Raw genomic sequence first — 26,341 nt, forward strand, 5'->3', positions numbered from 1 at the left:
TTCCGTGGTAATCTGAGGTAGGCTTGGCACCTTTCAGCTCCAAAAGTGACGCCCTGAGGCTCATTCATAAAAAAGACAAATATTGGGAAGATTGAATTTGTTGTTTCTGGACCCTGTCACAAACTCTGTTCTCTATTAACTCCACCCTTCGCCTATCTGAGGTTGAACCAGTCTGTTTGCAATCTCGGTGTCACAGTTGATTCCTTATTCAGCTTTCGACCTTAAAACTGCACCATCACCTGGCCCACCTACTTCCATTTTCTGAATTGAACCCGACTCCACCATCTGCTCCAGCTCACCTACTGCCCAGCTCTTATTCATGCCTTTGCTACCTTCAGTTTTGACTATTCTGCTCTCCTGGCTAACCTTCATCCAAAAGGGGCTGGTTTAGCACACTGGGCTAAATCGCTGGCTTTTAAAGCAAACCAAGCAGGCCAGCAGCACAGTTCAATTCCCGTACCAGCCTCCCCGAGCAGGCGCCGGAATGTGGCGACTAGGGGCTTTTCACAGTAACTTCACTGAAGCCGACTCGTGACAATAAGCAACTTTCATTTCATTCATTTTCAACTCTGCTTTCTATATCCTAACTCACACCAAGTCCTATTCACATCGCCTCGGTGCTCAATGATCTACACTGGCTCCCGTTTTAGTCAGAATTGTTTTTAAATTTCCAAACTTCTCACCCTGCTTAAGCCCTAAGCACTGTGGTTAGTCCCTCAAGGTCTCCAAAACCTCCCTGCCTCAATACCTCTCTTTCCTCCTTGAAGGTGCTTTTTAAAACCTAACTTTTTGATCAGGTTTATCTGCCCTGATACAACTTTACATTTTTGGTTTGCTAACATACCTTTGATGCACCTTGTGATGTTTTATGACATTCAAGATGCCGCATAAAGGCACGTTGTTATTATTGACAACAATTTTTTAAAATTAACTCACCACCAAAACGGAATATACAAAACCTCTGGGATGGTCAAAGCTAATAGTAGCATCCTCCAATTTCGGATATAATAGGCAAAGATTGGCAGAATGACATAGCCTATGGCATAAAACATGCAGACACCAAGTGTTGAGTAAGCAGACCTTTCCGATTTGCCAAGGAGCTCAGTTCCTATTCAGTGAAGGAAAGAAATAGTTTAAATTAGTTATGGCAGATTTGTTCTGAATACAAAACCGTGACAGGTTTGTTGGAAATGCAAATTTTGAAGTTTAAGCAATTCAGCTCCAAGACACAATTGTATTGACACTGCCCAAATAAGGGATAGAGAACAGCACTGTGTCCCATCATTAACAGACACATAAATATATTTGGATGAAATTCCTCGGTGCTTGTTCATTCTTTGAGGTGAAGCTCATCATCTGGGATGGTTGGTAGGGTTCCGGTGGGTACATAAGTAACTGCTGACGGTAATCTGCGCCTGGAAGCGTCTGAGACCATAAGATCATAGGAGCAGAATTAGGCCAATCGGCCCATTGGGTCTGCTCCGCCATTCAATTATGGCTGATATTTTCTCATCCCCATTCTCCTGCCTTCTCCCCCATAACCCCTGATCTCCTGCAGATTGGAGAGCAAACCACAGACAATTGAGCTTTGGACAAGTTTCTGGTTCAGGAGTTCCTCTCCTTGCGTTTCCTCTCTGCCTCTGAGATCCATTTGCTTTCGAAGGCGGCTGCACCATCCATTAGACACCAATCCATAGAATGAGGTGCAGCCGAAATGTCTTGTTGCAATTTGGGAAGCCAAACACTGTGTTGGTGATTACGAGTTCAAGTTCAGCATACGTCTTCAGTAAGAGGAAACCATGACTGTTGCAGCTGACGATAATGTTTTTCCTGATGGCCCCCCCTTCCCATGCCAGTTGATCTGGGCCAACTCCTGCATTGAAGTCACCAAGAATGATTAGCTTGTCTGACTTTGGTACAGTAACAATCATGAAGTGGAGGTCACCATAGACCAAAGGCAGTTCAAATTGCTGGGTTAAATTAAATATCAGAAAATAACCCTGTTTCTCAAAGATAAGCAGTATCTTACACAATATAAATGACACAAGGGGATATTTGTAATGAGAAGTTGTTCACTCATACATAAATCATCACACTATACTGTATAGAACCAAGGTTATAGCCGCACAATTTGATGTCTGCATCTGTAAGATATATCGAGGTAGAATTCCAGAGTCTCAAGATTCCAGGGTCCCCAGTTTATTGCTGCAACTGGAACAGTGTTATGATCCCAGCCGATGTTACTACTAGACAAGTCACTGAGGTGAAGCCTGGCTTGATAGATCCTGGGCTGGATTCTCCCAAAATGAGGCTATGTCCCCAAGCCGGCGTAAAACGCAGGCATTGCATTCCCGAGTTCCCTGGAAAGAATAACAGTCGATTACCTTCAGGGGGCTAGCAGGGACCCAGAGTGCTTCACGGAGCTTTGGCTACGGATACAGGCCCCCACACTTCTGGTTCTGGGTCCATGCATGCGCATGGCAGTGGCCTCCAGCAGCCGCGCTGAGCGCCATGCGGACCTGGACTGTGGACCCACATGAAGAAACTGCCCCCCCCCCCCCCCCCCCCCCCCCCCCCCCCCCCCCCGATCGGCCATGCGGCACTGTGTCGGACCGACCCGATCAGTGCCCCGGCTGCCCATGAGGCTTCTCCTACGCCCAATCCCCCCCCCAACCAGGGCGGCCGCAGACTAAGTCCACAGCCGCTGCGTGAGAGCCCCGACTGGCCATACCATGTTAGTTCCACGCCGTCGGGAAATCAGCCGGTCGAGAGCGGAGTGTCACTAGGCGGGCCTCTGGCAATGGCCCCTCCAGCCGCATAGCGTTATTCACGGCGCATGGATATTTGGGGCCCGGAGAATCGCCGGAGCAGTTCCGGGCCCAATTCCGTCCAGAATGTCGATTCTCTGCCCCGTGCCAAACGCAGTTTCGGCGCAGGGCTGTGGTGAATCCAGCCCCCTAACTTTTATTTTTTGTTTAGAAACATGGAGAGCATTTACTGAATGATGCACAACTCTCGAAGCGAGATTGGAGTACAGTTGAAGGCTTTATTGGACTACATGTTTCCCCAGCAGCGCAGGTACAGATTGCAGCAGCTAGGGAGACACAGACTCTTATACTCTGCCTTACTGGGCAGAACCAGCAGGCAGGCTTCACCAATGATCTTACTGTCTCAGGTACCTACCACACCAATGATCTTACAGCATCAACCTAGGTACCGTAATACCTCTAATACCGACTATCACATTCACCCCCTGTTAAAAAAAAAGAGTCCGGCGGGGGTGGTGGTTTCCCGTTATACAGTGATAGAGGTTATGGTGGTACCCGTCTGTGGTACAGTGTTTTGCCTTATTACATGTCACAACTATTTACAGTATTCATTTACATGCACATATCAAAATGAAGCAATTAGAGGGCAGCACGGTGGCGCAGTGGGTTAGCACTGCAGCCTCATGGCGCTGAGGTCCCAGGTTCGATCCCGGCTCTGGGTCACTGTCAGTGTGGAGTTTGCCCATTCTCCCCGTGTCCGCGTGGGTTTCGCCCCCACAACCCAAAGATGTGCAGGGTAGGTGGATTGGCCACGCTAAATTGGCCCTTAATTGGAAAAATTAATTGGATACGCTAAATTTAAAAAAAAAAAATGAAGCAATTAGTTGATCGGGGGCCCTGGTCGTCTTCTGTGATCATCGCAGTTTTCGCGGTGATGCAGGCGCCGGCTCGGGCATCCGTGACTCCGGCAGCATGACTTCGGCTTCTTCAGTAGCTTCATCACCCCTGGGTGGGACCAGTGGCAGAACCGATCCACCTGGGAAGGGGGCAGGCGTGGGGTGCCCCGCTGGGAGGGAGGGTGAGGTTGGTGGGGGGGGGGGGGTGGTGGTGGTGTGGGTGGGGCGCCAGGTCCTGTAGGGAGACCGTATCCTGCCGGCCGCCGGGGTATGCTATGAGGCGTACTGAGGGCTAGCGTGAAGGAGGTGGACCATCTCGACCAATGGATCCGACATGTGCGCCCGCACGTGTTTTTGGAGCAGAATGGGTCCAGGAGTTGCCAGCCAGGTTGGGAGAGAGGTCCTGGAGGAGGACTTCCTAGGGAAGACAAGAAGATGTTCGTGAGGTGTGTTTTGTTGGTCGTGGTACACAGCAGTGATTGGATGGAGTGGAGAGCATCGGGAGGGACCTCCAGCCAGCGGGAGACTGGGAGATTCCTGGACCGTAGGGCCAGTAGGACGGTCTTCGAGACCGTTCCGTTCTCCCTCTCTAACTGTCCGTTTCCTCGGGTGTTGTAACTGGTTGTCCTGCTCTAGACAATGCCCTTGCTGAGCAGGAATTGACGCAGTTCGTCGCTCATGAAGGAGGACTCCCTATCGCCATGTATGTAGGTGGGGAAACTGAACAGGGTAAAGATACTGTGGAGGGCTTTTACGATGGTGGCTGCGGTCATGTCGGGGCAGGGGATGGTGAGTGGGAACCGGGAGTACTTGTCAATCACGTTCAGAAAGTACGTGTTGCGGTCGGTGGAGGGCCCTTTGAAGTCCATACTCCATGAGGGGGTGCATGCGTTCTGGATCAAAGGGACGGGAAGCCTTTACCAGGTGCGCTTTCTCTGGCCTGTAGAAGTGTGGCTTGCACTCCGCACAGATTTGGCAGTTCCTGGTAGCGGTCTTGACCTCCTCGATGGAGTAGGGCAGGTTGCGGGTCTTAATAAAATGGAAGAATCGAGTGACCCCTGGGTGGCAGAGGTCCTCATGGAGGGCTCAGAGTCGGTACACTTGTGCGTTGGCACATGTGCCATGGGATAGGGCATCAGGAGGCTCGTTTTGTTTCCCGGGACGAGACAAGATCTCGTAGTTGTAGGTGGAGAGCTTGATCATCCGCCGTAAGATCTTTTCGTTCTTCATCTTGCCCCGCTGTGCATTACCGAACATGAAAGCTACCGACCATTGGTCAGTGAGGAGCGTGAATCTCCTGCCAGCCAGGTAATGCCTCCAGTGCAGCACAGCTTCTACTATGGCCTGGGCCTCCTTTTCAATGGAGGAATGATGGATTTCTGAAGCGTGGAGGGTGCGTGAGAAGAAGGCCACGGGCCTGCCCGCTTGGTTGAGAGTGGCCGCCAGAGATATGTCGGACGCGTCGCTCTCGACTTGGAAGGGAAGTGAGTCATCGATTGCGTGCATCTTGGCCTTTGCGATGTCCGCCTTTATGCAGCTGAAGGCCTGGCGGGCCTCTGCCGACAGGGGGTAAACCGTGGATTGGATTAGTGGGCGGGCCTTGTCCGCATAATTGGGGCCCCACTGGGTGTAATATGAAAAAAATCCCAGGCAGCGTTTCAGGGCGTTGGAGCAGTGGGGAGGGGAAACTCCATGAGGGGGCACATGCGTTCGGGATCTGGGCCTATGACTCCAGCATGCACTACGTAGCCAAGGATGGCTAGACGGTCGGTTCTGAACACGCATTTGTCCTTGTTGTAGGTTAAGTTAAGGATTTTTGCGGTATGGAGGAATTTCCGGAGGGTGGTGGCGTGGTCATGCTGGTCGTGGCCGCAGATGGTGATGTTGTCGATGTACGGAAACGTGGCCCGCAAACTGTGCCGGTCATCCATTCGGTCCATCTCCCGTTGGAAGACCGAGACTCCATTTGTGACACTGAAGGGAACCCTTAGGAAGTGGTAGAGCTGCCCATCTGCTTCGAATACAGTGTACCTCCGGTCGTCCGGGTGGATGGGGAGCTGGTGGTAGTCAGATTTGAGATCCACCGTGGAAAACACCTTGTATTGTGCAATCTGATTGACCAAAGCAGATATGCGGGGCAGAGGGGACGCATCGAGCTGCGTATACCTGTTGATGGTCTGACTATAATCGATGACCATCCTGTGCTTCTCCCCGGTCTTTTCAACCACTACTTGAGCTCTCCAGGGGCTGTTGTTAGCCTCTATAATATCTTCTTTCAGTAACCGCTGGACTTCCGACCTAATGAAGGTCCGGTCCTGGGCAGTGTACCGTCTGCTCCTGGTAGCGACGGGTTTGCAATCCGGGATGAGGATCGCAAAAAGGGAAGGCGGGTCAACCTTGAGGGTCGCGAGGCTGCAGACAGTGAGTGGGGGGTATAGGGCCACCTAATTTAAAGGTTAAGCTCTGGAGGTTGCATTGCAAGTCCAATCCCATTGGCTTCACCAATGATCTTACTGTCTCAGGTACCTCTCATACCAATGATCTTACAGCATCAATCTAGGTACCGTAATACCTCTAATACCAACTACCACACTGAACACATCCACAAGAGTCTTTAGGAAGGCAGTGACATAGTTGTATTGTCACTAGAGTAGTAATCCAGGGATCCACGGTAATGCTCTTGGGACCTGGTCGTGTAGGAGATGGTGTTTATGCTTACAGATTGTGGTCTGTGGGTCAGGAAGTGGAGGATCCAGTTATAGAGGAGGAGCCAAGTCCTAGGTTTTGGAGTTCTGATATGAGCTTGGCTGGGATTATGGTGTTGAAGGCCTGGTCCTGACCCTAGGCCCTGGTCCCCCCATGCTGACACTATAATTAAGAAATTCCACCAACAACTCTACTTTCTCAGAAGACTAAGGACATTTGGCATGTCAGCTACTACTCTCACCAACTTTTACAGATGCACCATAGTAAGCATTCTTTCTGGTTATATCACAGCTTGGTATGGATCCTGCTCTGCCCAAGATTGCAGGAAACTACAAAAGGTTGTGAATGTAGCCCAGTCCATCACGCAAACCACCTTCCCATCCATTGACTCCGTCTACAATTCCTGCTGCCTCGGAAAGGCAACCAGCATAATTAAGGACCCCACGCACCCCGGACATACTCTCTTCCACCTTCTTCCATTCGGAAAAAGATACAAAAGTTTGAGGTCATTTACCAACCGACTCAAGAACAGCTTCTTCCCTACTGCCATCAGACTTTTGAATGTACCTACCTTGTGCTCAGTTGATCTTTTCTCTACACCCTAGCTATAACTGTAACATTATATTCTGCAGTCGCTCCTTCCTTCCCTATGTACTGTATGCATTGTTTGTACAGCATGCAAGAAACAATACTTTTCACTGTATACTAATACATGTGACAAGAATAAATCAAATCAAATCAAATCAAATCAGAAGGTGGAGTTGTAGCCAATAAATAGGAGTCTGATGTAGGAGTCCTTGTTGTTGAGATGCTCCAGGGATGTGTGTAGGACCAGGAAGATAGAGTCTGCTGAGGACCGGTTGTGGCGGTATGTGAATTACATAAGAACATAAGAACTAGGAACAGGAGTAGGCCATCTGGCCCCTCGAGCCTGCTCCATCATTCAATGAGATCATGGCTGATCTTTTGTGGACTCAGCTCCACTTTTCGGCCTGAACACCATAACCCTTAATCCATTTATTCTTCAAAAAACTATCTATCTTTATCTTAAAAACATTCAATGAAGGAGCCTCGACTGCTTCACTGGGCTAGGAATTCCATAGATTCACAACCTTTTGGGTGAAGAAGTTCCTCCTAAACTCAGTCCTAAATCTACTTCCCCTTATTTTGAGGCTAAATCTACTTCCCCCTAGTTCTGCTTTCACCCGCCAGTGGAAACAACCTGCCGCATCTATCCTATCTATTCACTTCATAATTTTATACGTTTCTGTAAGATCCCCCCTCATCCTTCTAAATTCCAAAGAGTACAGTCCCAGTCTACTCAACCTCTCCTCATAATCCAACCCTTTCAGCTCTGAGATTAACCGAGTGAATCTCCTCTGCACACCCTCCAGTGCCAGTACGTCCTTTCTCAACTAAGGAGACCAAAACTGAACACAGTACTCCAGGTGTGGCCTCACTAACACCTTATACAGTTGCAGCATAACCTCCTTCGTCTTAAACTCCATCCCTCTAGCAATGAAGGACAAAATTCCATTTGCCTTCTTAATCACCTGTTGCATCTGTAAACCAAGTTTTTGTGACTCATGCACTAGCACACCCAGGTCTCTCTGCACAGCAGCATGCTTTCATATTTTATCATTTAAATAATAATCCCATTTGCTGTTATTCCTACCAAAATGGATAACCTCACATTTGTCAACATTGTATTCCATCTGCCAGACCCTAGCCCATTCACTTAAACTATCCAAATCCCTCAGCAGACTTCCAGTATCCTCTGCACTTTTCACTTTACCACTCATCTTAGTGTCATCTGAAAACTTGGACAAATTGCCCTTGGTCCCCAACTCCAAATCATCGATGTAAATTGTGAACAATTGTGGGCACAACACTGATCCCTGAGGGACACCACTAGCTACTGATTGCCAACCAGAGAAACACCCATTAATCCCCACTCTTTGCTTTCTATTAATTAACCAATCCTCTATCCATGCTACTACTTTACTCTTAATGCCATGCATCTTTACCTCATGCAGCAATCTTTTGTGTGGCACCTTGTCAAAGGCTTTCTGGAAATCAAGATATACCACATCCATTGGCTCCCTGTTTTCTACTGCACTGGTAATGTCCTCAAAAAATTCCACTAAATTAGTTAGGCACGACCTGCTCTTTATGAACCCATGCTGCGTCTGCCCAATGGGACAATTTCTATCCAGATGCCTCGTTATTTCTTCCTTGATGATAGATTCCAGCATCTGCCCTACTACCGAAGTTAAGCTCACTGGCCTATAATTACCCGCTCTCTGCCTACCTCCTTCTTTAAACAGTGGTGTCACGTTTGCTAATTTTCAATCCACCGGGACCACCCCAGAGTCTAGTGAATTTTGGTAACTTATCACTCGTGCATTTGCAATTTCCCTAGCCATCTCTTTTAGCACTCTGGGATGCGTTCCATCAGGGCCAGGAGACCTGTCTACCTTTAGCCCCATTAGCTTGCCCATCACTACCTCCTTAGTGATAACAATCCTCTCAAGGTCCTCACCTGTCATAGCCTCATTTCTATCAGTCACTGGCATGTTATTTGTGTCTTCCACTGTGAAGACCGACCCAAAAAACCTGTTCAGTTCCTCAGCCATTTCCTCATCTCCCATTATTAAAACTCCCTTCTCATCCTCTAAAGGACCAATATTTACCTTAGCCACTCTTTTTTGTTTTATATATTTGTAGAAACTTTTACTATCTGTTTTTATATTCTGAGCAAGTTTACTCTCATAATCTATCTTACTCTTCTTTATAGCTTTTTTAGTAGCTTTCTGTTGCCCCTTAAAGATTTCCCAGTCCTCTAGTCTCCCACCAATCTTTGCCACTTTGTATGCTTTTTCCTTCAATTTGATACTCTCCCTTATTTCCTTAGATATCCACGGTCGATTTTCTCTCTTTCTTCCATCCTTCCTTTTTGTTGGTATAAACCTTTGCTGAGCACTGTGAAAAATCGCTTGGAAGGTTCTCCACTGTTCCTCAACTGTTCCACCATAAAGTTTTTGCTCTGTCTACCATAGCTAGTTCTTCTCTCATCCCATTGTAATCTCCTTTGTTTAAGCACAAAACACTAGTATTTGATTTTACCTTCTCACTCTCCATCTGTATTTTAAATTCCACCATATTGTGATCGCTCCTTCCGAGAGGATCCCTAACTATGATATCATGAATCAATCCTGTCTCATTACACAGGACAAGATCTAGGACCACTTGTTCCCTCATAGGATCAAGGGATTCTGGGAGTATGGAGTAGATATGCCTCATGACCAACCTCTCGAAGCACTTCATGATGATAGATGTCAAGGCCACCGGACGGTAGTCCTTGAGGCACGTTCCTTGATTCTTCTTTAGCACTGGTATGATGGTGGCCTTCTTGGGAAGCACGGAACAGAGTAGGGAGAGGTTGAAGATGTCCATGAACATGCCCGTCAGTTGGTCCATGCAGGATCTGAGTGCACTACCAGGGACCCGGTCAGGACCTGTTTCCGAGTGTTCACTTTCAAGAAGGCCAATCTCACTTTGAAAGCTGTGGGGCGTGATTCTCCGCTCCCCACACCGAGTGGGAGAATCACGGGAGGGCCCACCGACTAATTTCACGACCCCCTGGCGCCCCCCGCGATTCTCCCACCCCCTGCTCGGAAGAATCGCCGCTCCAGCGTCCGGCAATTCTCCGACACGGATGGGCCGAGCGGCCTGCCGTTCGCGACCGTTTCACGATGGTGGCAACCACACCTGGTCGCTGCCATCGTGAAATCGCCGTGAGATGCCTGTTTTGGGGCTTGTAGGGGGCCTGGTGGGGAATGAGCACCATGACTGTGCTCGGGAGGGGACAAGCCCGCGATCGGTGCCCACCGATTGTCGGGCCCACCTCTCAATCGGATGCACTATTTGCCCTCTGCCACCCCGCAAGATCAAGCCGCCACGTCTTGCGGGGCGGCTGAGGGGAAAGACAGCCACCGCGCATGCGTGTGTTCCAGCTGTCAGCCGTCGTGACGTCAGCCGCGCATGCGCGGGTTGGAGCCAGTCAACCTGCGCATGCGTGGCTGACGTCACATAGCGCCACCGTCGCATCACTCTTGGCACGCCGCCCGGCAGCCGAGAATTACGGAGCACCGCTCCTAGCCCCGCCGGGAGGGGAGAATAGGGGGCGAGGAGTGGGCTCCGAGGCCGTCGTGAACTCGGCCGAGTTCACGACGGCCCTCTCGATTTTTCCCGGGAGTGGAGAATTCCACCCGTGGCTTTAGGTCCGAGGCTTCCTAACTGAGATCTCACATCGTTCTCTGTGGAATGACACATTCTGAGCCTTCTAGGCTGTCTTATCCTTTTAACCTTCTCACTGAAATTTGAAACTCCTTTCAGTAGCCACTCATCCAGCGCTGCTAATAGCTTTCCTATTAGGTATAATGGATATAGAGATTGCAGTAAAGGAGCTGGAAGAGGATGGATCCATAAAGACATGCCAAAGTCGTACCTGGGAGTTTGTTACAACCCCCACGAGGCCGGCAGACACAATCCAATTAATCTCCCCATGGGGTTCATGGAGTACGTGCTCCCCCTTCTGTGGAGTGGAGGCCCAGCAGTGGGCTCATTAATTCCCTGAGATGGAAGCTGGCCCAGGAAGGAGTTGACATCTCAGTATGGTCCCAGCTGAGTTTGTTCCCCCTCACCAGCCCAAACTTTTCCTCCAGCGCCCCCATACTCGGAAAGCTCCCCTCTATGAACACATCCCACATCCTCTCAATCCCCGCTCTCCGCAATACCCGGAACCCCCCAACCATACAAATTGGGTCCCAGACTGATGCTCCCACTGCTCCCACATGCCGCCTCCACTGGCCCCAAACTCTCAGGGCCACCACCACCACGGGGCTGGAGGAGTACCGTGCCGGCAGGAATGGCAGAGATGCTGTTACCAACGCCCCCAGACTGGTGCCCTTACAAGAAGCCGCCTCCATACGCACCCATACCGACCCCTCCCCCACCACCCACTTCTGATCGTGGCTATGTTAGCTGCCCAGTAATAGTTGCTAAAATTTGGCAGTGCCAGTCCGCCCTCTCCCTAGCTCCGCTCGAGCATTACCTTCCTTACCCGCGGGGTCTTGCCCCCCATCCCCGGTGCCAGATAGTCTCCCACCTATTGTTCCCTCTCCATCCTCACCCCCCCCACCCCCATACAAACATATTCCAACATCAATCATTCCCCACACAATTTCCCAACAGAAAAACACCAAGATCGAAACAAGCACACCTCCATCCCCCAACAGTGCAAATGAAAACCTTAACTCACTCAGCTCTACTGCTGGTTCCAAGCAAAACGAGAAACCTTTTACAAAAACAGAGAAACAAAACAGAGAAAAGTAAGGTTAAAGAGGGGGTTGTTGGGTTACGGGTATAGGGTGGATACGTGGGTTTGAGTAGGGTGATCATTGCTCGGCACAACATCGAGGGCTGAAGGGCCTGTTCTGTGCTGTACTGTTCTATGTTCTATGTTCTAAAACAGAAACACAAATATTGCAGCCAAGTTCAAATGTTCTCAGTCCTTTGACAGCCCTTTCTTTTTTGCAAAGTCCAACGCGTCCTCAGGCGACTCAAAGTAAAAGTGCTGATCCTCATGCGTGACCCAGAGACGGGCTGGGTATAACAGTCCAAACTTCACATTTTTCTAGAAAAGGATCGCCCTGATCTGATTGAAGCCTGCTCTTCTCCTGGCCACCTCCACACTCAGGTCTTGGTAAACCCGCAAGATGCTATTGTCGCACTTACAGCTCCGTGTCTGCTTGGCCCACTGCAGAATGCGCTCCTTATCCGAGAAGCTGTGGAATCTCAACACCATTGCCCTTGGGGGGTGGGGTCTCCCATTCACTGCTTCTTCGCAGGTGCTCTGTGAGCCCTATTCACCTCCAAGGGCCGGGAGAATGCCCCATCCCCCAGCAGCTTCTCAAACATGCCCGCGAGGTATGCCCCAGCGCCCATTCCTTTGGCCCCCTCCAGGAGAATAACAAGACTTTCTAAGTGTACTGGCCAGCTGTGAGTGAGCTTGGGCACCATGGCACAGAGCCTGTTGGAATCCAGATGAATATTGTTTGCTTTTGAGGTGGGGCATTCAGATCCTGAAGCCAGCCATTGAGCGAGAGGTCAGCTCGATGAACAATGCAGTGCGATTGCACAATGATAGAGTTCCAGAAGGCAGCTCTGAGGTTTCACAAAGAGCTCAGATTGCTGCAATTGTGGCCACAGAGTCTCGCACCTCCCCAGGCTTTCAAATCATGAGTGTGGATAGGAGCGTGAAAAGCACGAAAGGTCATCCAGAGTATCACACCACTCCTTCACTCTGTTCTGACACAGACAGAGGTAGTGCTGTGATTCAACCTCATGGCAGTGACGTTAGCTCCATGAAAGAAGCTCATGTTGTCCTCTGGCAGGGTAAAAGCACCACTGCTGCCTGCAGCCCATGACCCATTTTAAGGATGACTCTGAAACCATGGTTGGTTATTGTAAAAAAATCATTTGGTTCACATCTGCCATCCTTACCCAGTCTGTCCTGCATGTGACTCCAGATCCGCAGCAATGTGGTTGACTCTTAAATGCCCTCTGAAATGGTCTAGCAAGTCACTCAATTAAGAGCAATTAGGGCAGGGCAAGAAATGCTGGCCACATCCAATGAATTTTTAAAAAGGTGATCCGCAGAATACAAGCACCAGAGGGGCCAAACTTCACTATGGTGATTTCAGTTCACTATTATGAATAGCAAAATGTTATCAAATGTGCATGATTCCAGCTAAGTTATTTGGTGGAGAGCCATTGGTTGCCATTTTGTTCATGGGAATTGGGCACCGGTCCATCCCTAGAAGCCCTTAAACTGAGTGGCTTCCTGGGCCATTTCAGAGGGGGAAAGTTAAGATTGTGTGGGTCTGGAGTCACATGTAAGGACCAGGTAAGGACAGCAGATTTCCTTCCCTGAAGGACATTAGTGAAGCAGAGTTTTTTTTCCGACAATCGTTTCATTGGTCATCAGTAGACTTTCAATTGCAGATTATTATGAAATTCAAATTCCACCATTTGCCATGGTGGGATTCGAACCCGGGACCCCAGAGCATTATCCTGGATTTCTAGTCCAGTGACAATACCACTACGCCACATCCTCACCCATATGTTCACTTTATGTAAAGGAACAGCCATGAGTTAATACTGTATACGGAAGTTAAAATGGTAATCTGAGCTAGATGGTCGGAGAGATTATTGGTGCTCTGAGGAAGAGAACATTTCTCTTTGATGATTTGTTGTTTTATAGCCAGTCAGTGTCGCTTGGCCTTGATCTTCTTCATCATCTAGTCATTTGGTAATACAGAACTTGAATTTTTCTTAAAAGAGAGATATGTCGCTAAAGCTTTTCACCTTACATTCATCAACACAAATGCAAGAATGCCAAATTTCAAACAATCACAGCAATTCATACTACAGGAGAAAAGGGGGCTGATTGATTGGCTAAGGCGGTGCCATGGCGAAAGCTATGGAGAAATATAGGCTCACAAAGTTCCCTGGTAATTCAGGAAGGGCCTAAGGCTTGAAAATATTCCTTTTGTTTGCAGAGAACAAGGGCTGGATTCTCCGCAACCCCACTCCAACATCACGTTCGGCGTGGAGACGGAGAATCCCAAACAGGCGCCGGAATGTGGTGACTAGGGGCTTTTCACAGTAACTTCATTGCAGCGTTAATGTAAGCCTACTTGTGACAGTAAAGATTATTATTATACTTTTACGCCGAAATCGGGGCCGGCGCCTGTCTGGCGATTCTCTGGTAACCGAGAATTGGCGTGATCATTGAGTACGCCATGCAACTGGGGGCCCATTGATAGAGGTCAGCCCAGCAATCCTCCATTCCTGACCGGCCGAGTTCCCGACGGCTTGGAACTTACCACCTCTGGCATGGCAGCTGACGACTCAGTTCGCGGCCACCCTGGTGTGGGGGCGGGGGATCGGACAGCCGGGGGGGGGGGGCCTTATACGTGGTCGGGGGTTAGATCCGTGCAGTTAGATGCTCGGTGGCACGGCCAATCGGGGTGTTCTAATTTTTGTGTCTGGCTCCGCGGTCCAAGTCCGCAGTGAAGCTTGGCGTGGCCGCTGGAGGCCGTCGCCATGCACATGTGCGGACTCCGAACCAGAAGTGCGGGGGCCCATATCCGCAGCTAAAGCTGCGTGAATTACTCCGGGTCCCTGCTCACCCCCTGCAGGGCATTGAATTCGCTGCCCTTTTTTCCAGGAATCTCTGAGTAAAACCCCAGCGTTTTACGCTGGCGTGGGACATAGTCCCATTTTGGGAGAATCCAGCCCCAGGTCACTGTCTATGAACGTATCATTCTAGCAAGCACAAGTTATGATCTAGATTGATTAGCTGAAATATGTGGTTAGTGCAGCTATCAATTTACTCAGGATTGTTCAACAAGCGTTACCCAATTACAGAATTACATCTACCAGTAGACATTTTGTTTTGTGTTTTGCAAGCATGGGTTGGTTGAGTACCGTCTGCATTCTGCCTATATTGAACAACTGAAGGAATGTGCTGTTTGGTTTGATCAACCAATTGTTGAGATGTGCGTCGTATCTGGCTTCACGCCGGCATTGACACTCATACACAACATTGCTCAATTGTGTGGTCGGCAGAACTTTTTTTATTCTGTTCATAATAGGCAAAGTTCCTGAAATTGGAAGTAGGAAAAAGATGGCGGCCTTGCAATAGAAAACTGACATCTGAAGCTGCAAAGACTCAACTCCAGCTGCAATTGGATTGAATTCTCACTTTGGAGGTGGGAAACTGAAGTCAGGGCTGTTTGAGTCCTGACATCGCCCATGAGGCATAAACTAAAATGAGTCACAGGGAAGGCCGTTTAATTGATAGGGTGACAGGTTTGGTGACCAGTTAACGGCCACAGAGGTGTGACTGTTGCTGTGGCTGCTACGTTATTGATTGGTCTAGAGTTTGGAAGGTGTCCCCGGGTAGCAAGAGTCCTCGAACCTCTGGCCCGTTAAACTCTCTTGTCCCGAGCTGCAGACCAAGAGTTCCTGTTGGAGACTATGAGGGAGAGAAGGGGGTATGCCTTCTTCACAGAGGCAACAGGAGGAGGCCCCCACACGGACAAAACAGACATGGCTTGATTGAGGGAGACTGCTGTTCCTGAATCTGGGAGGGCTTTGTGCCCAAGGCAATTGCTGGTCTTCAGAAATGGCTGACCCTGGTGGAGATGATGATTACTGAGGAAATGTATTCATTGAAGGTATTGTTTTAGGGGAGATTTGCATTCGTGCAGTGCGGTCAGCGTGAGTTGAAGGTGCACCTGCATCAGTGAACCGAGGAGTTCGACGGAAGTCAAGCATCCAGCAGAGGGCAGCAGAGCAGAGCTTCTGATTGGCTGTTCCGGGGAGATTTGCATACGTGCAGTGCGGTCAGCGTAAGTTGAAGGTGCACCTGCATCAGTGAACCGAGGAGTTCGACGGAAGTCAAGCATCCAGCAGAGGGCAGCAGAGCAGAGCTTCTGATTGGCTGTTCCGGGGAGATTTGCATACGTGCAGTGCGGTCAGCGTAAGTTGACGGTGCACCTGCATCAGTGAACCGAGGAGTTCGACGGAAGTCAAGCATCCAGCAGAGGGCAGCAGAGCAGAGCTTCTGATTGGCTGTTCCGGGGAAATTTGCATACGTGCAGTGCGGTCAGCGTAAGTTGAAGGTGCACCTGCATCAGTGAACCGAGGAGTTCGACGGAAGTCAAGCATCCAGCAGAGGGCAGCAGAGCAGAGCTTCTGATTGGCTGTTCCGGGGAGATTTGCATACGTGCAGTGCGGTCAGCGTAAGTTGAAGGTGCACCTGCATCAGTGAACCGAGGAGTTCGACGGAAGTCAAGCATCCGGCAGAGGGCAGCAGAGCAGAGCTTCTGATTGGCTGTTCCGGGGAGATTTGCATACGTGCAGTGCGGTCAGCGTAAGTTGAAGGTGCACCTGCATCAGTGAACCGAGGAGTTCGACGGAAGTCAAGCATCCAGCAGAGGACAGCAGAGCAGAGCTTCTGATTGGCTGTTCCGGGGAGATTTGCATACGTGCAGTGCGGTCAGCGTAAGTTGAAGGTGCACCTGCATCAGTGAACCGAGGAGTTTGACGGAAGTCAAGCATCCGGCAGAGGGCAGCAGAGCAGAGCTTCTGATTGGCTGTTCCAGGGAGATTTGCATACGTGCAGTGCGGTCAGCGTAAGTTGAAGGTGCACCTGCATCAGTGAACCGAGGAGTTCGACGGAAGTCAAGCATCCGGCAGAGGGCAGCAGAGCAGAGCTTCTGATTGGCTGTTCCGGGTAGATTTGCATACGTGCAGTGCGGTCAGCGTAAGTTGAAGGTGCACCTGCATCAGTGAACCGAGGAGTTCGACGGAAGTCAAGCATCCGGCAGAGGGCAGCAGAGCAGAGCTTCTGATTGGCTGTTCCAGGGAGATTTGCATACGTGCAGTGCGGTCAGCGTAAGTTGAAGGTGCACCTGCATCAGTGAACCGAGGAGTTCGACGGAAGTCAAGCATCCGGCAGAGGGCAGCAGAGCAGAGCTTCTGATTGGCTGTTCCGGGGAGATTTGCATACGTGCAGTGCGGTCAGCGTAAGTTGAAGGTGCACCTGCATCAGTGAACCGAGGAGTTCGACGGAAGTCAAGAATCCGGCAGAGGGCAGCAGAGCAGAGCTTCTGATTGGCTGTTCCGGGGAGATTTGCATACGTGCAGTGCGGTCAGCGTAAGTTGAAGGTGCACCTGCATCAGTGAACCGAGGAGTTCGACGGAAGTCAAGCATCCGGCAGAGGGCAGCAGAGCAGAGCTTCTGATTGGCTGTTCCGGGGAGATTTGCATACGTGCAGTGCGGTCAGCGTAAGTTGAAGGTGCACCTGCATCAGTGAACCGAGGAGTTCGACGGAAGTCAAGCATCCAGCAGAGGGCAGCAGAGCAGAGTTTCTGATTGGCTGTTCCGGGGAGATTTGCATACGTGCAGTGCGGTCAGCGTAAGTTGAAGGTGCACCTGCATCAGTGAACCGAGGAGTTCGACGGAAGTCAAGCATCCGGCAGAGGGCAGCAGAGCAGAGCTTCTGATTGGCTGTTCCAGGGAGATTTGCATACGTACAGTGCGGTCAGCGTAAGTTGAAGGTGCACCTGCATCAGTGAACCGAGGAGTTCGACGGAAGTCAAGCATCCGGCAGAGGGCAGCAGAGCAGAGCTTCTGATTGGCTGTTCCGGGGAGATTTGCATACGTGCAGTGCGGTCAGCGTAAGTTGAAGGTGCACCTGCATCAGTGAACCGAGGAGTTCGACGGAAGTCAAGAATCCGGCAGAGGGCAGCAGAGCAGAGCTTCTGATTGGCTGTTCCGGGGAGATTTGCATACGTGCAGTGCGGTCAGCGTAAGTTGAAGGTGCACCTGCATCAGTGAACCGAGGAGTTCGACGGAAGTCAAGCATCCGGCAGAGGGCAGCAGAGCAGAGCTTCTGATTGGCTGTTCCGGGGAGATTTGCATACGTGCAGTGCGGTCAGCGTAAGTTGAAGGTGCACCTGCATCAGTGAACCGAGGAGTTCGACGGAAGTCAAGAATCCGGCAGAGGGCAGCAGAGCAGAGCTTCTGATTGGCTGTTCCGGGGAGATTTGCATACGTGCAGTGCGGTCAGCGTAAGTTGAAGGTGCACCTGCATCAGTGAACCGAGGAGTTCGACGGAAGTCAAGCATCCGGCAGAGGGCAGCAGAGCAGAGCTTCTGATTGGCTGTTCCGGGGAGATTTGCATACGTGCAGTGCGGTCAGCGTAAGTTGAAGGTGCACCTGCATCAGTGAACCGAGGAGTTCGACGGAAGTCAAGCATCCAGCAGAGGACAGCAGAGCAGAGCTTCTGATTGGCTGTTCCGGGGAGATTTGCATACGTGCAGTGCGGTCAGCGTAAGTTGAAGGTGGTTGGCTGTTCCGGGGAGATTTGCATACGTGCAGTGCGGTCAGCGTAAGTTGAAGGTGGTTTGTGAAGGGGCTGTTCGCGAGTGACAGCTTTACCCAAAACACTACTTACGTAGTGTCTCCCACCCATCCTCCTCCTCTAACCAAAAAAAAAAGTTCTGTCCGTTGGATTGCTAAACTAACAAGTTTTTTATTTTTATTTTTCAGTAGTTGGGAAGTTAGTTCAGTGGGAATGGAGGCTAGGGCAGTTGAATGTTCCTCCTGCAGAATGTGGGAGGAAAGGGTCACCTCTAGTGTCCCTTCTGACTAAATCTGCGGGAAGTGCACCCAACTCCAGCTCCTCGAGAGCCGCGTTAGGGACCTGGAGCTGGAGCTGGATGAACTTCTGATCATTCGGGAGGCGGAGGAGGTTATTGAGAGGAGTTATAGGAGGTAGTCACAGCTCAGGTAAAAGAAGAAGGTAGATGGGTTACCGTCAGGGGAGGGAGAGGGAACCGGCAGGCAGTGCAGGGATCCCCTGTGGTCGTTCCCCTCTATAACAAGTATACCGTTTTGGATACTGTTGCGGGGGACGACTTACCAGGGGTAAGCAATAGGGCACAGGTCTCTGGCACAGAGTCTGTCCCTGTTGCTCAGAAGGGAAGGGAGAAGAGGAACAGAGCACTTGTCATTGGGGACTCCATAGTTAGAGGAACAGACAGGAGGTTCTGTGGGAACGAAAGAGACTCACGGTTGGTGTGTTGCCTCCCAGGTGCCAGGGTTCGTGATGTCTCTGATCGTGTTTTTGGGATCCTTAAGGGGGAGGGGGAGCAGCCCCAAGTCGTGGTCCACATAGGTACCAACGACATAGGTAGGAAGAGAGATGGGGATTTGAGACAGAAATTCAGGGAGCTAGGGTGGAAGCTGAGAGCTAGAACAAACAGAGTTGTTATCTCTGGGTTGTTACCCGTGCCACGTGCTAGCGAAGTGAGAAATAAGGAGAGAGAGGAGTTGAACACGTGGCTACAGGGATGGTGCAGGAGGGAGGGTTTTGGTTTCCTGGATAATTGGGGCTCATTCTGGGGTAGGTGGGACCTCTACAAACAGGATGGTCTTCACCTGAACCAGAGGGGTACCAATATCCTGGGGGGGAGATTTGCTAGTGCTCTTCGGGGGGGTTTAAACTAATTCAGCAGGGGGATGGGAGCCTAAATTGTAGTCCCAGTGTACAGGATGTTGAGAGTAGTGAGGTCAGGGATAGGGTTAAAAGTTCGAAAGAGGGCACCGGCAAGCAGGACGCTGGTTTGAAGTGTGTCTACTTCAACGCCAGGAGCATCCGGAATAAGGTGGGTGAGCTTGCAGCATGGGTTGGTACCTGGGATCTCGATGTTGTGGCGATTTCGGAGACATGGGTAGAGCAGGGACAGGAATGGTTGTTGCGGGTTCCAGGATTTAGATGTTTCTGTAAGAACAGAGAGGATGGTAAAAGAGGGGGGGGGTGTGGCATTGTTAATCAAGGAAAGTATTACGGCGGTAGAAAGGACGCTTGAGGACTCGTCTACTGAGGTAGTATGGGCCGAGGTTAGGAACAGTAGAGGAGAGGTCACCCTGTTGGGAGTTGTCTATAGACCTCCGAATAGTTCCAGAGATGTAGAGGAAAGGATTGCAAAGATGATTCTCGACAGGAGCGAGAGTAACAGGGTAGTTGTTATGGGGGACTTTAACTTTCCAAATAGTGACTGGAAATACTATAGTTCGAGTACTATAGATGGGTCAGTTTTTGTGCAGTGTGTGCAGGAGGGTTTTCTGACACAGTATGTAGACAGGCCAACAAGGGGCGAGGCCACATTGGATTTGGTACTGAGTAATGAACCCGGCCAGGTGTTAGATTTAGATGTAGGTGAGCACTTTGGTGATAGTGATCACAACTCGGTTATGTTTACTTTAGCAATGGGCAGGGATAGGTATATACCGCAAGGCAAGAATTATAGCTGGGGGAAAGGCAATTATAATGCTATTCAGCAAAATTTAGGATGTATAGGATGGGGAAGGAATCTGCAGGGGATGGGTACAATCGAAATGTGGAGCTTTTTCAAGGAACAGCTACTGCGTGTCCTTGATAAGTATGTACCTGTCAGGCAGGGAGGAAGTTGTCGAGCAAGGGAACCGTGGTTTACTAAGGAAGTTGAAGCACTTGTCAAGAGGAAGAAGAAGGCTTATGTTAGGATGAGACATGAAGGCTCAGTTAGGGCACTTGAGAGTTACAAGTTAGCCAGGAAGGACCTAAAGGGAGAGTTAAGAAGAGCGAGGAGAGGATACGAAAAGTCGTTGGCGGATAGGATCAAGGAAAACCCTAAGGCTTTCTATAGGTATATCAGGAACAAAAGAATGACTAGAGTAAGATTAGGGCCAATCAAGGATAGTAGTGGAAAGTTGTGTGTGGAATCAGAGGAGATAGGGGAAGCGTTAAATGGATATTTTTCGTCAGTGTTTACACTGGAGAAAGACAATGTTGTTGAGGAGAACACTCAGGTTCAGTCGACCAGGCTGGATGGAATTGAGGTTCAAAAGGAGGAGGTGATAGCAATTTTGGAAAATGTCAAAATAGATAAGTCCCCTGGGCCAGATGGGATTTATCCTAGGATTCTCTGGGAAGCCAGGGAGGAGATTGCAGAGCCTTTTTCCTTGATCTTTATGTCGTCTTTGTCGACAGGAATAGTGCCGGAAGACTGGAGGATAGCAAATGTTGTCCCCTTGTTCAAGAAGGGGAGTAGAGACAACCCTGGTAAATTATAGACCTGTGAGCCTTACTTCAATTGTGGGTAAAATGTTGGAAAAGGTTATAAGAGATAGGGTTTATAATCATCTTGAAAAGAACAAGTTGATTAGCGATAGTCAACACGGTTTTGTGAAGGGTAGGTCATGCCTCACAAACCTTATTGAGTTTTTTGAGAAGGTGACCAAACAGGTGGATCAGGGTAAAGCTGTTGATGTGGTGTATATGGATTTCAGTAAGGCATTTGATAAGGTTCCCCACGGTAGGCTATTGCAGAAAATAAGGAAGTATGGAGTTGAAGGTGATTTAGCGGTTTGGATCAGTAATTGGCTAGCTGAAAGAAGACAGAGGGTGGTGGTTGATGGTAAATGTTCATCATGGAGTTCAGTTACTAGTGGTGTACCGCAAGGATCTGTTTTGGGGCCACTGCTGTTTGTCATTTTTATAAATGATCTGGAAGAGGGTGTAGAAGGATGGGTTAGTAAATTTGCAGATGACACGAAGGTCGGTGGAGTTGTGGATCGTGCTGAAGGATGTTATAGGATACAGAGGGACATAGATAAGCTGCAGAGCTGGGCTGAGAGGTGGCAGATGGAGTTTAATGCGGAAAAGTGTGAGGTGGTTCACTTTGGAAGGAGTAACAGCAATGCAGAGTACTGGGCTAATGGCAAGATTCTTGGTAGTGTAGATGAACAGAGAGATCTCGGCATCCAGGTACATAAATCCCTGAAAGTTGCCACCCAGGTTAATAGGGCTGTTAAGAAGGCATACGGTGTGCTAGCCTTTATAAGCAGGGGGATTGAGTTTCGGAACCACAAGGTCATGCTGCAGCTGTACATAACTCTGGTGCGGCCGCACCTGGAGTACTGCGTGCAGTTCTGGTCACCACATTATAGGAAGGATGTGGAAGCTTTGGAAAGGGTTCAGAGGAGATTTACTAGGATGTTGCCTGGTATGGAGGGAAGGTCTTACGAGGAAAGACTCAGGGACTTGAGGTTGTTTTCGGTAGAGAGGAGAAGGCTGAGAGGTGACTTAATAGAGACATATAAGATAGTCAGAGGGTTAGATAGGGTGGACAGTGAGAGTCTTTTTCCTCAGATGGTGATGACCAACACGAGGGGACATAGCTTTAAATTGAGGGGTGATAGATATAGGACAGATGTCAGAGGCAGTTTCTTTACTCAGAGAGTAGTAGGGGTGTGGAACGCCCTGCCTGCAACAGTAGTAGACTCGCCAACTTTAAGGACACTTAAGTGGTCACTGGATAGACATATGGATGAAAATGGAATAGTGTAGGTCAGATAGGCTTCAGATGGTTTCACAGGTCGGCGCAACATCGAGGGCCGAAGGGCCCGTACTGCGCTGTAGTGTTCTATGTTCTACACTGGTATAGAATCTTCTCCATGGTGCCGGGATACATTTGCTGGTCGTCACGGACAAGACTGAGGTAAGCCACCTTAAATTAGTAGCCTCCTGCTATCATGTTGTGTTAGGTACACTGGTATAACACTGGCTGCAACTGGATGCAGCTTGGATCGAAAAGATACTCCAGACCTTGAAGTTAGTTCAATCAGGTTCATTGAACTAATAGCACAGTTAGCACAGTTCTCTGTGAGTTCGACTCTCTGATAACTTAAGTGTGGTTACTCTGACTGAAGCAGACTAGCTCTTAGCCACGTGGTGGAGGTGTGAGATTGTAACAACACCCTTGACTGACACTCTAGATGTTCATCAGTGGAAAGAGGCGGAGTGTAAGTGCCCCGTGTCTTTTATAGTCAGATCCCACCCCTGAGTGTCCTGCCTGCTTATTGGTCATGTCCTGTTCTCTGTGTCCATTAGCTGCTGGTCTATGCCTGCCTGTATAGAAATATGTGTGTGTCTACATATCATGACAGAAGGGATACATGCGCTCCACCCTGTCCAGCAGGTTAAACTGCTCTCTAAGGCTAGCTCTCATGACCTACACTCTTCCAACCAGCAGCCCAAGAGCAGGAGCAAGAAGCACTGTCATATTGTACAATTGGCCTGGTCACTAGTTCACATAGAGTCACCTTGGTGCTCCTCACTTGTGTTTACATAGGCTGTTATTGGGTAAGGAGCACATGACTCTGGGCAGAAGGAGGTGCCAGGGGCAGAAGGATTGGTGGGTAGTTCCCCTCGGAGAAGGGAGGACAGGCACAGCTCTACTCAGCTAGAATCAACTGCAGGACTGCGGAAGCCACTGGAAAGGAGGTTGCACCTAGACCAGCAGTAAGAGATGTGCTCACACATGCCAAAGTTCCCGGAGACAGTGCAAGGTCTTGGGCAGAGAATGGAGGAGTCTGTTCAGCTCATGTGTGCCACCACGACTCAGGGCTTTGAACACACGGACACCTCCATTGAGACAATGGGCAACCTCATGGATGACCATATGCAGCAGCAATTAGATTGAACATAGGAACTGTGTGTGGACATCCATATGATGCATGACATGCTACGCATCCTGGTTCTATCAGTGTCACCGCTGGTGCTGTGATGTTTGAAGGGGATGCAAGTTTTATTCCCGGCTGGTGCTTCTCTCCAGCCATCTGGAGTGCCCACTAAGGGATGAGGGTGGCACCGAGGAGGATGAGGGCTCCACCACCACTTACCTCAGGATAGATCCCTATCACCCACCGGCAGATATGTCTTCATCATCTTAGGCCTCCTTAGCCCCTCTGACAGTCGCAGCAGCTGTGCATGAGGGCCAAGTGTCATAGACTGCTCCAGAAATGCTGCCTTCGGTGGCACCTTCATGATGAAGATGATGAAAGCCGAGACAAGTGAGCAGGCTGCCTGAACCTCCTCCGAGGCCACAGGTTGCAGCTCCTGCTGTAACTGTGCAGTTTTCTTTTCTCAGCACCTGAATAGCACTTCATGGCAAAACACGAGCTTCATTTTACTGATGACAGTAAAAGCAGTGTCAGGTGGTGAAGGAGATCAAGGATCCGCAGATGATAATGTTGATGGTGAGGTTTCTGGGCGGATACGCTTCCTCATTTAGAATTCCAGACTCTACCTTCAATGAAACTCAGAGTGAGTGCCACGCCATTCCCTTTAACCTGGATCAGAGGGATTCAGCTGAACTATTTCTAAATAAGATCACCCTTGACATTAATAGCATCCTGCCAGGATCTTTACATCCTGCCACCTCCCTGTAATAATAGCTTATTGTCACGAGTAGGCTTCAATTAAGTTACTGTGAAAAGCCCCTAGTCGCCACATTCCAGCGCCTGTTCAGAGAGGCTGGTACGGGAATTGAACCTGCGCTGCTGGTATTGTTCTGCATTACAAGTCAGCGAATTAGTGTAATATAATTAAGGGAAAATAATTAGTCTTCTGCACATTTACCAGTTTCTATGCCATTGAATTTTAAATTTCCCTATGTGCTTCTGCTCTCAGGTTAAAATCAGTATGAATTGTTTGTTATCTTGGATTATAATCTCTTCTATACATTGGATGCACTTGCTAAAAAAAACAGTACGTGTATGAGTGACAGGAACAACATTTCTGTCAAAGTGTTTGTTAACAATTCAAAAGTCCGAAATGATTCCTGTCCTTGAAGTCTGATTGAATAGATGTGATAAAGTATGAATGTGCATGCTGGTATATTGAATCAAATGGACTCCCAGTCAAGGCTGCCATAGTTGGTAACTCCAATGTTGTTGGATCACAAAAAGATGATATTCTTTCCATTCACATGGTTAATATCAATTTTATTCTGATGACCATTAAACTGGGTTTGATTCTGACCTTGGGTCACTGTCTGTGAGGAGTTTGCACTTTCTCTTCGGGTCCATCGTGGGTTTCCTCCGGGTGCTCCGGTTTCCTCCCACAGTCCAAAGATGTGCAGGTTAGGTGGATTGGCCATGCTGAATTGCCCCTTAGTGGGGTTACTGGGGTTTGGGTATGGCGTGGGGGATTGGGCCTAGGTTGGGTTAATTTTCAGAAGGTCGGTGCAGACTTGGTGGCTCCAGCACTGAGGGATTCTATGATTCCATTATATGAATTTCTGATGACGACGTAACCATTCTGATGGTTTTTGAGGATGCATTGCGATACATGCTTCTCAAGATCTAGCCAGTGGCTGTACTCTGTTCTAATTAGAGTTTCCAGGCTGGACATATTCCGGAAATATTGGCTGAAGTGACATATGGAAAACTGCTGGTGTGGTGTAAGTGGATTCAATGAGTTGGCTGTACGAACAGAGATACATAAAGACAAATCATTCTGCGCCATGCCTCACCGTTGTCAAATAACGGGGATAAAGGAGAGAGTCTGGGAACATCAGCAACAAGAAAATCTCAAGCCCTATATAATAAAGCGCTTTGCTAAGCCTTGACCATGCTGTGAGCCCGGCCCACTTTTGATACGGTCACAGCTGCGAACCTACAATTGGCCCCAGGGGAGATATTCCAAATTGCAATATTCTATTCCAGAGAAGACCTGCACAACCCCCCACTACCACCCCCCTCAGCTTTTAGCCTTTCACTCCCCCTCCACAGCCACGGCACCCAGTCCCTGCATGTAAATACTTGCACTAATTCGTGCCCGTGAGACTTCCTCCCAAGAGTGACGGAGCATCACGGAGGGGTGGGGCATGAAGTCTCCAAGCCATATTCAAATCCATGCAAATGGCGGTTTTGCATAGACCCGCCGGTGCAGGCTGTGAACTTTGATAACATGGCCTGTGGGGTACGGAGTAGGGCGTCGGTGGAATCTGTGCAAGAAGCAAAATGGGTTTCTTCCATTCTGCGTGATTCTCTGCCCAGTCGCAATTCTCACCTCGGGCGGGTTTCTCTGACCCCCCGCCGGGCCGGAGAATCGCTGGGGGAGGGCGGCATGAATCCCACCCCGCCACCCCGACGCCGGCTGCCAGATTCTCCGGCGCCGGCTTTTTCACGGGGGCGGGAATCGAGTCGCGCCAGTCAGGGGCCTTTGGCAGTGTCCCACCTGGAGATTCTCCGCCCCGTGATGGGCCGAGTGGCTGCCCGTTTTCGGTGGGTCCCGTCGGCGTAAATCAAACCAGGTCCGTAACCGGTGGGACCTGGCTCTGTGGGCGGCCTACGGAGTCCTTGGGTGGGGGGCGCAGGGGGAATCTGGCCCCGGAGGGGGCCCCCACGGTGGCCTGGCCCATGATCGGGGCCCACCAATCCGCGGGTGGGCCTGTGCCGTGGGGACACTCTTTCCCTCCGCGCCGGCCGCTGTCACGGTC

The 26,341-nt window shown here is 49.8% G+C and overlaps 1 protein-coding gene across 7 annotated transcripts in view; it reads right to left on the minus strand.

The window, feature by feature from the left end:
* LOC119970687 (solute carrier family 22 member 5-like) overlaps window positions 1–26,341 on the minus strand; it is a 193,479-nt gene that overhangs the window by 78,468 nt on the left and 88,670 nt on the right. For all 7 annotated transcript variants that reach the window (XR_005461660.1, XR_005461659.1, XM_038805705.1 and 4 more), the window contains one exon: window positions 937–1,108. Coding sequence is in view for 5 of the 7 variants with exons in the window: in XM_038805705.1 (XP_038661633.1) it covers window positions 937–1,108 (172 nt within the window). In the remaining 2 variants the exon portion in view is untranslated. The remainder of the gene's footprint in view (window positions 1–936; window positions 1,109–26,341) is intronic.

The sequence above is a fragment of the Scyliorhinus canicula genome, chromosome 8, assembly GCF_902713615.1.
Source record: "Scyliorhinus canicula chromosome 8, sScyCan1.1, whole genome shotgun sequence".
Taxonomy (NCBI): domain Eukaryota; kingdom Metazoa; phylum Chordata; class Chondrichthyes; order Carcharhiniformes; family Scyliorhinidae; genus Scyliorhinus; species Scyliorhinus canicula.